This window comes from Oncorhynchus keta, chromosome 1, assembly GCF_023373465.1.
Source record: "Oncorhynchus keta strain PuntledgeMale-10-30-2019 chromosome 1, Oket_V2, whole genome shotgun sequence".
NCBI lineage: Eukaryota > Metazoa > Chordata > Actinopteri > Salmoniformes > Salmonidae > Oncorhynchus > Oncorhynchus keta.
Window position 1 is genome coordinate 35,437,153 of NC_068421.1, and position 10,374 is coordinate 35,447,526.

Here is a 10,374-nt window from a genome sequence, read left to right on the forward strand (position 1 = left end):
GCATTAGAACAAGGTAACATGAGCTCTTAGAATTGTTGAGTAGTGAGCCTGTCTGATGAGTTGTAAACCTGTGTGTCTCCAGGTGGCAGCAGTGACGGGTCGAGGTATGGGGAACTGGACTGAGGTTAAATCCATCATGCCCAAGAAAGGTATGACAATCTCTCATGATCATTGCCCTGACAATATATAATTTGGCAATGTGATAGTTTGATAAATTTGACCAATTCACTAATCCATGGTTTGTTAAAGTATGTGAGAGGTGGGTCGCAAGTTAGAAGAATGTATCTGTAATCACACGCTATTTCCTTTTAGTTTGGGTCACCGGAGGATGGCACATTACTTATATGGGTCTCGAGCTGTCATCCTTCAGTGCTCTTCCTCCACTGGTTGCGTTGTGGAGATTTACAGTGTTCTATCGCCCTCTGCTGGCCACCACTATGTAGGTGCCTTATGTATTGGAGCTGATGCTTATTTTGTCTCTCCCTCTCTCTCAGCTCTACCACCTCCCTCAGTTATCACCGACAGCATCACAGAAGACTCCATGAGCCTGTCTTTCAGCTTTAACTCCCAATATGAGGTCAGTTGGTGGCGTCTCTGAGTGACTTAGTGCTTGTCTATGTATTCTAACTTGCCCTATAATTCTACCGTTGTTCCGTGGGTGTGTGCAGGTGAGGCAGTATGTGGTGGTGCTGTCCTGGGTGTTTGATGCTCACGTGAAGGAGAGCAGGAACTACACTGTGCGAGGCAGCGTACTGAAAGGTAGGCCCCTGTCTGCCACTAGTGTCCACACATTTTCAGACAACAAAACAAGTGTTTTTCCAACATGACTTCGTGTTATGCATCACAAACACACACGTAAGTGTTTTCAATATCCTAATCCAACCCTTGTCTGTATCTACCTGTACACTTGCAGCTGCCAACCTGACCACGGGTACCATCTACGAGGTGGCTGTGTGGGCCCAGACCAGTGTAGGAGACAGCCCCACAGCCCTGTCCCGCCAGCAGACCACAGGCACTCAGCCGGAGCCTCCCCTCCTCAAGGCCCGGGCCCTCAACCAGAGCTCTGTGGACTGCAGTTGGACTGTAACCGGATCCCCTGCACAGGTAACACGGGTACAGCATGACAGCTACTGTATTACAGACATCCTTCACAACGGAAAACATCATACAACGTTTTTTGACCTGAAAACGAAAATGAGCGCTTCTTCTTGGACAAGTTCGGGTAGTCCCTACTCTAGTCTGTTTTCTTCTATTTGGTGCCTAATGAACATGACCCTGGGTTTAAGTAGTATCTGTAGTATAATTTCAAATGCTTAAAGCATTTGATTAAGGCTGTCTCGGGTGCCCGATGGGCGGGGTTTGCACTGTTTCATTGGTTCCATTACGCAAGAGCAATAAAGCGAGTCCCCACAAACAACATAAAATAAGGAATTACATAACTGATTGGATGTATTTTTTAGATGCTCAAAGCTCATTCCATAGTAAGGGGGGAACTCTCCTCATCCACCGCTACTGTGAAGCACCCTGCTGGAGTATTCTGGCTCCCTGTGCAGCCAGTGATGTACTGTGTGGTTGTTGTCTGTCTGTACAGGTGTATGGCATCTTCTTTGCCACCTCCTTCTTGGACCTGTACCGCAGCCCTCACAGTGTGAACACCAGCGCTAGTAGCCGGACCGTCACTGTGGACAGTGATGAGCAGTACCTGTTCCTCGTGAGTTCACCCCTTATTCCTCTTCACCCTGATTCCTCTCTCAATGCCTCAGATACAGAATCCGACAAATTTATTAGACTGATTCATTTATCGCCACTGATTCCATTTTGGTCCTAACTGAACTGTAAAATGATCGACTGCAGAAAATCCGCTCACAGTTAACCAATGTGTACATTTTGGTTTCTGAAGAACAATATCTCAATGTGTGTGTGCTTGTTCACGTGTGTGTGATAGGTGCGGGCCATCTCTCCCTACCTGGGCCCTCCCTCGGAGTATGCGGTGGTTAAGATGATTCCCAACGAGCGGCTTCCTCCTCGTAACTTGCACAAGGTGCGAGTTGAGAAAACCCAGGCTACGTTGAAGTGGCAGCCTCCCTACGACTCCCCCAGCGCCCCTCTGGTACGGCCAAACTCAAGCGTCAGCTCTTTCAGATACAGTTAATGTGATGGGTAACTTTTTAAGTAAGTTGAAGCTTAAACTTCAAAACATACCCAATGTCTGGATTGCAGTCTCTCCTTGTCCATTGACTTCTTTCAGTGTAAGGATACATTGTTTGAAACATGACTGGGAATACAGATATGCATCTGTTGGTCACAGATACCTTAAAAAACGGCCCTCACATTGGGCCTCAGGACCTGGTCACGGAATGTTTGTGCATTCAAATTGCCATTGATAAAATGCAGTTGTGTTGGTTGTCCGTAGCTTATGCCTACCCATACCATAACCCCACTGCCGCCATGGGGCATTCTTTTCACAACGTTGACATCAGCAAACTGCTCGCCCAAACGATACCATAAATGTGTTCTGCGGATGTGAGGCTTGTTGGACGTACTGCCAAATTCTCCAAAACAACGTTGGAGGCGGCTTATGGTAGAGAAATTAGCCTCCAATTCTCTGGCAACAGTTCTGGTGGACATTCCTGACGTCAGCATACCAATTGCACACTCCCTCAACTTGAGTCATCAGTGGCATTGTGTTGTGTGACAAAAGTGCACATTTCAGAGTGGCCTTTTATTGTCCCCAGCACAAGGTGCACCTGTGATCATGCTGTTTAATCAGCTTCTTAATATGCCTCACCTGTCAGGTGGATGGATTATCTTGGCAAAGGAGAAATGATCACGAACAGGGATGGAAACAAATTTGTGCACAAATTTGAAATAAGCTTTTTGAGCGTATGGAAAATGTCTACCTTTTATTTCAGCTCATGACGCATGGAACCAACACTTTACATGTTGTGTTTATATTTTTGTTCAGTGTAGTACCATGAACAGTTGTCCCTCACTACTTTTGACCAGGGCTCTGGTCAGTCGGGTGCCATTTTGGATGCCAACACGTCTGTCATTCATTGTTCTTGTGTTGTATTATATTACTGTAAACTCTGTTGAGATTGTTAAATGCACTTTCAATAAAGTTTGATTTGAATGTGTCCGTCCCGTGCAGACGTACGCGGTGCACCTGAAGGACGTGGTGCGTAAGACCGAGAGCAGCTACAAGCTGACCACCCAGAACAACACGGTGGAGTACTGCCTCAAGGGCCTGGAGCCCGGAGGACACTACAGCGTCTCCGTCCGCCTGCGCAACATGAGCAAGGAGGCCAGCTACACGCTCAACACAAGTACGGCTTATGTCCCGGAGACGGGCGCGTTCCAGGTCATCTTTATTGCAGCCGACGATCAGCTGTTTCTTTTTCCCACAATCCCCCGGGAAAGAGTTAAAACATCTCAGGGGTCATGTTAATGTAATGTAGCGATCTTCTGGCATGTGCAGCCCGACTGCAATATAGATAGACGACCTGGAACGCGCCCACAGTCTGTTATATAGTGGCTGGGGGCTAGTCAAGGTTTCTTGAATATTAAAGGAGTTCAAGCTAGAGCACCAACAGCTCTGGGGAGACCACATTCAAAACCTAGTGTTCTTACATGAACATAGTTGTATGAATGTATGTTGTTAAAACGTTTTCCTTCTACTCTGCGTGGACATAGTGCCCCTGCCTGCTCCAGAGGCTCTGAAGATCCTGACGGAGAAAGACCACGTGTTCCTCTTCTGGAAGAGTTTGGCCGTGAAGGAGAGGAGCTTCAATGAGAGCAGGGTGAGGGACACACACAGTGATGACAGATCTACCCCATTGTATTTTAGTTCCTCTGATATTCACCATCACTGTCTGTGTCTGTCTGTGTCTGTCTGCACATCTGTGCTCGGTGTCTCTCCGCAGGGCTACGAGGTGCACGTGTACGACAGCCTGTCCAACTCCACCGTGCTCCTGGGAAACACCACGGAGACCTTCTTCCGGATCAGCAGCCTGCTGGCGGGCCACAACTACACCTTCTACGTCCAGGCCCGCTGCCTGCTCAACGGACAGCTGTGTGGCGAGCCCGCCCTGCTGCTCTACGACCAGCTGGGACAAGGTGAGGCGGGGAGGGGACACTGGGGAGGATGGGAAGTTACGGGACAGATTTACTACCAACATCCATAAATCCTCAACGTCGGTTTCAGTAACAATGTGTGCTGACATTCATACAACAGAGGTATAGGAGGTAGGATACTGATGTGATGGATATGATGATTGTTTTCCATGTTCATCTTACTTCATCAATCAACTTTGTGAGATAAAAGTATATAAAGAATCTCTCATAATGGCTCCTTCATGTGCTGTATATGCAATGTCAACCACGTCAGTCAGTGAATGTCACTCACCAGGTGTAACTCCTCCCTGCAGGTCCCAGTGACGCGGTGCGGAGCTCGGGTCAGTCAGGGGACATGGCGGTAGTGGTGGTGCCGGTGCTGTTCCTGCTGCTGCTGGGGCTGTGTGGGGTCCTGGTGGTCCTGTACCTGAGGCACCGCCGCCTGCAGAACAACTTCACCGCCTTCTCCAACAGCCACTACAACTCCCGCCTGGGGTCGGCCATCTTCTCCTCAGGGGACGAGCTGGGTAAGACTCCTTGGTTAAGTTCTATATCGAAGTAGCCACATACGTCCGTAATTGCGTCACTCCCTTGTTTTGCCTGCGTGTGATGGCTGCTAAGGAGCCTTAATGTTATCAGTCTACACTGTGTTGGACTTGAACCACGTTGTCTTTATTTGTGAACGAACACCCATCGGATATCCCGCTCTGCGTCCATCTGATTGGCATGGCTTTTGGGGCGGCAGGGTAGCCTAGTGGTTAGAGTGTTTGACTAGTAACCGAAAAGTTGCAAGTTCAAATCCCTGAGCTGACAAGGTACAAATCTGTCATTCTGCCCCTGAACAGGCAGTTAACCCACTGTTCCTAGGCCGTCATTGAAAATAAGAATTTGTTCTTAACTGACTTGCCTAGTTAAATAAAGGTTAAAAAAAAAAAATCACTTGTAGGGCCCGGAGTTTCTCCTGATGGTGTGACCTGACCAGGAAAACTCTGGTCCCCAATTAAAGGCTGTGCTGCTAGGGACCGTAGTTTGTCTTTGTCAGGTCCCATTGCCCGGAGAAACTCCTGGCCCCACTCATTTCTCATGGGTATGACCAGGATCATAAACCACATTTTAGCATGAATCGTTCTGAATGCAACTATCATGTCATTCTTCCCTCCTCCCTTGTTCTCTTGTTTACCCGTCCTCCTTAAAGGTGACGATGACGAAGACACCCCCATGATCAGCGGCTTCTCAGACGACGTTCCCATGGTGATTGCGTAGCAGGACCACCCCTCCTCATCCTCTATCCCTCTACTATACACTCTGCCCTGCCTGTCCCAACCCGTCACCTATGCGCCCGTGCCCACTGGTACGACAAAAGGTCAGAGGTCAAGAAAGAAGGTGCGCCAACACTTTCGTCAACCAACCCCCTCCGAGGAAACAGTCTTAATACGATTCCGGATCAAAGGAAGAAAAAGTGAAACGCAACGAGAGATATTTTTTAAAAGAAAAAAAACGATGCACTTTTTTGGGATGCGCAATAACTTATTTTTTTATACATAATATATATATATATCGGTCAAAAGACTTTATTGGTCGGGAACTGATGCTAACTGTGAAGGATTAGGAGTCTGTCAGGCGAGTCGAGTCGTGTGTTCGTCGCTCTGGGAGAATAGACCCAACTACAAACTAACTCCATAAAGAGCAGTTCATTGCTTGAAGCCAAAATAAGTACCTAGCAACTGGAATATCCAATGCAGAAAAAAACACACCTAAGGAAAGAAAATATACACATAATCAATATACTGTATGTAAAAAAAATATTGTTCAAAAGTTACCAGTAAAAGCTTCTTGAAGGGAGTGAGGAAAACAAGCTCTTGACACAGCATAAATTAACAGTCTTTATGGTATTTATTCAGGATTTATGTCACTTTAAAGACTATACTATTTGCCCATGGTACGTTGTTTAGTGTCCATACTGAAATCGATCTGAATATGTTGCTGTCTGTTCGAATGAGATCACTTTAATCTGTTGTCGATATTTGATTTGAAACTGTCCGTTGGCCTGAACACAGCATTCGGCGTCCGCGTAACCAACCAATGAGTAGCGATTAGATGTAATCGATGGCACCAGGCAGTGTCATATAGATCCATGTTCCTCCTACCACCAGCACAGGAGTTGCTGTAGTCTACTCAGCAGTAACAATAACACAGAGGAGTTACTGTAGTCTACTCAGCAGTAACAATAACACAGAGGAGTTGCTGTAGTCTACTCAGCAGTACCAATAACACAGAGGAGTTGATGTAGTCTACTCAGCAGTAACAATAACACAGAGGAGTTGCTGTAGTCTACTCAGCAGTAACAATAACACAGAGGAGTTGCTGTAGTCTCCTCAGCAGTAACAATAACACAGAGGAGTTGCTGTAGTCTACTCAGCAGTAACAATAACACAGAGGAGTTGCTGTAGTCTACTCAGCAGTAACAATAACACAGAGGAGTTGCTGTAGTCTACTCAGCAGTAACAATAACACAGAGGAGTTGCTGTAGTCTACTCAGCAGTAACAATAACACAGAGGAGTTGCTGTAGTCTACTCAGCAGTAACAATAACACAGAGGAGTTGATGTAGTCTACTCAGCAGTAACAATAACACAGAGGAGTTGCTGTAGTCTACTCAGCAGTAACAATAACACAGAGGAGTTGATGTAGTCTACTCAGCAGTAACAATAACACAGAGGAGTTGCTGTAGTCTACTCAGCAGTAACAATAACACAGAGGAGTTGCTGTAGTCTACTCAGCAGTAACAATAACACAGAGGAGTTGCTGTAGTCTACTCAGCAGTAACAATAACACAGAGGAGTTGATGTAGTCTACTCAGCAGTAACAATAACACAGAGGAGTTGCTGTAGTCTACTCAGCAGTAACAATAACACAGAGGAGTTGCTGTAGTCTACTCAGCAGTAACAATAACACAGAGGAGTTGCTGTAGTCTACTCAGCAGTAACAATAACACAGAGGAGTTGATGTAGTCTACTCAGCAGTAACAATAACACAGAGGAGTTGCTGTAGTCTACTCAGCAGTAACAATAACACAGAGGAGTTGCTGTAGTCTACTCAGCAGTAACAATAACACAGAGGAGTTGCTGTAGTCTACTCAGCAGTAACAATAACACAGAGGAGTTGCTGTAGTCTACTCAGCAGTAACAATAACACAGAGGAGTTGCTGTAGTCTACTCAGCAGTAACAATAACACAGAGGAGTTGATGTAGTCTACTCAGCAGTAACAATAACACAGAGGAGTTGATGTAGTCTACTCAGCAGTAACAATAACACAGAGGAGTTGCTGTAGTCTACTCAGCAGTAACAATAACACAGAGGAGTTGTTCACATTTATTAACTCCAAAAAGTCAGCTCGATCATTCTGTTGTGTTTCTCTACTCCCAATGCTGCATCAATAGGAAAGTTTGATTTTAGTTTTTTTCAGGACCACCATGATGTAAATATTCTTGTTATTCAAATATTATTACGCCCAATCTGCTGCCGTTAGTTTGTAGTGTTTGGAACCTTTGTCTCTGATGTTCTCAGGGAACTGGGTCTTTGTCTGGTCTGACACTGGCGTGGTACCATCATCTGAGTCTTTCGCCAGAACCCTCACTGAGGTACTATCGTAACCCTAGAGACAGCATTTGGAGCATGACGTAATGTTGTTGTAAACTGGTTTTCTGGTTGAAAATATAAAACCAGATGACAAGGAACTGGTCTCTGTTACAGCAAGATATATTTTTCATGACGAGAGCAAGATGTCATGGGGAAAAACGTCATGTTTTGGTTGTTATCTGGTCAGAACCAGATTATTGCATTTTGTGGTTGCTGTTTGTTTTTTTGTTTAAAAAAAAGGAAACGTCTAATCTACAACCTGATCATAATTTAATAATAGACATCATAACGATGTCATTGAAACCACTTTTGCTTGCTGGGATAACAATATGATGTTTAGGTCACAGTGAAGTGGACTGTGTGTCCGGCTCTCTCCCTGTTTAGCAAAACGCCTCACGTCAGTTTGATGCGCCAGGAAATGTTTTTGTTTTTACTCTTCCCCATCTCATCCTATTGTGTAGTCATGAACTGAAACGTGTATTTTCCTCTATGCTAAAGAGCCATTTCAATTGATGTGAGGTATGCTTTTATTCATTGACCTGTTTTGGGGTTTTGTTCATGAATGTATTTTATATCTGTGATTTCATGGCTACGAGGCAATGTGCCCCCCTCTCCCTCCCACCTCTCATGTGAAATGGATACACTCGCAGTCCTCTCACTTTGTAAAGCCAAGAACTCTACTTTGAATGGTTCACCCCTATAATCTTGGAAGAGAGACCTGATAATGACTTTTGATAGTGTCTGACTGTAGACTGGTTCAGGGCAGGCATCGCGCCCCCAGGCTCCAGGACCACGTCCCCATCCCACTCTGGGGGTGACGTCACAGCAGTCCCCCCATCGCACTCTCCGGCCCCCGGCCACTGCAGGGCTGCTTTCAATACATTGTTTTGACATTCTTTCCTTAAGGTACTTGTGATTTTATCTCCCCCTTTTCTGTTTTCCAGGCCTTAAATAGTGCTGTAAAGTTACTGATGGGACTGTTTATTTTCTGTGGACTTTGATTTGCCACATATGCCTTATTAGAACACAGTGAGTTTGTGTGTATGTACTGTATTTATGACGACACGAGTGCACACACACACACACACACACACACACACACACACACACACACACACACACACACACACACACACACACACACACACACACACACACACACTCAGTATCCTTACACAATTGCTAAAGAGAATGATCTGTACTGAAGAGAGAGCAGTAGAAGTCGTTTGTTGTTCTATACAGGTCACTACTCCTGTCTGCATTGGCTGTTTTAAACAAGGCACATATCTAAAGCCCCCTGATGGATTTTATCTCATGTAGTCCCAAGTTTTGACAATTGTACAAAATATAATTCTTGATTGTTGTGACCGTTTCAACCCCCAACCCTTCCAAAATGTACTTTTTTCTTTCTTTCTGTAAAATAGTATGCTTAAAAAAGTTTTTGCACAGAATATAATGATATTGGACACCGCCATATTTGAATATGTTGGTCTTGCTTGCTTATGGGGGTCTCAAGGAAGTGAGATGTTTGAGGTACAGTGTGAAGTGTTTTAAAAACCACTTCTACTGAAATAAACTTACTGGAAATGTGCCGAAGCCTCATTTTCCTCGTTTGGATGGATGGATGGATGGATGGATGGATGGATGGATGGATGGATGGATAGACAAAAACAACACTGAAGATCTCTGCTTTCTAAAATCATTTAATTATTTTTGTTTAATTTACTGTCTTTAGTCAATGTCCTTCCAACTTCCAAATGCTTTTGATAGAAATAAACAAATCCCCTATTCGAGTCTCCTCAAAGACCCTTAACAAAGCAACGACGAACTCAGCCTTGGTTAACCACAATGCTATGAGTAAGTCCTTCAGTATTTGGCAGCGTGAAACAGGAAGGAGTGCATGTAGACAGTGTGGTGTAGTGTATGCGTGTGTGTGTGTGTGTGTGTGTGTGTGTGTGTGTATGTGTGTGTGTAGAGGTTCTAGAGTACGGACGTCCTGGAGATGAACTGGGGTCAGTCCTTAATCAGGCCACTCTCACTGTGGTTTTTGACTCGCGTCTCATCTCCTGGTCTTTTCATTCTCCCTCGTTCCTCCAGTCACGCAGAACGACCACAGCTCCACTGACGCTCATAAGGCTTTTATGACTGTTGAGTGAAGGGCATTGTCCATGCTCTCAGGGGAACTTCTGAGAAAGAGACAGAGGGCTAGAAACAAACAGTGAGGTCATTCCAGCTCTAATGCAGGCTGCACAATTCCCCAGACAGCTCTATGATTAAGTAAAGAGGCAGGTGTGCTTCTCAGAAGAGTAGACTGTCAGGCTAGGTGCTTTGAAGGTACAAAGTACAGTAATCAATGGAATAAGACATCCATGAAATGAAAGAACAGAACAACACAATAACTGCAAAAGAGAGTAATATCTTTTGTGTTTTTGATCAAAGTTTTGAAGTGCTACCTTAATCAAGTGTACATATTTATTTTATTTTGGGATAATTGTGTACTTAAACAGCGCTGTTCATGATTTTGCTAAGTTTAACAAGGTCATTAGCAAGACGCTCTTCACACTTCTATACTGCATGTCATGCTTTCAGTATATCAACAGCAGTTCAAACTTCATCAAATAAA

At 44.9% G+C, this 10,374-nt stretch overlaps 1 protein-coding gene across 2 annotated transcripts in view; it reads left to right on the plus strand.

Annotated features, from left to right (window-relative positions):
- The window catches only part of LOC118373664 (sortilin-related receptor-like), an 85,118-nt gene extending 75,776 nt beyond the window's left edge, over positions 1–9,342 (plus strand). For both annotated transcript variants that reach the window (XM_052522917.1, XM_052522923.1), the window contains exons 38-48: positions 83–149; positions 495–577; positions 669–759; positions 914–1,104; positions 1,592–1,711; positions 1,946–2,110; positions 3,152–3,326; positions 3,694–3,800; positions 3,924–4,116; positions 4,428–4,640; positions 5,309–9,342. In XM_052522917.1, the coding sequence (XP_052378877.1) occupies positions 83–149; positions 495–577; positions 669–759; positions 914–1,104; positions 1,592–1,711; positions 1,946–2,110; positions 3,152–3,326; positions 3,694–3,800; positions 3,924–4,116; positions 4,428–4,640; positions 5,309–5,376 (1,473 nt within the window). In that variant the 3' untranslated portion in view covers positions 5,377–9,342. The remainder of the gene's footprint in view (positions 1–82; positions 150–494; positions 578–668; positions 760–913; positions 1,105–1,591; positions 1,712–1,945; positions 2,111–3,151; positions 3,327–3,693; positions 3,801–3,923; positions 4,117–4,427; positions 4,641–5,308) is intronic.
- Positions 9,343–10,374: the final 1,032 nt, after the last annotated feature.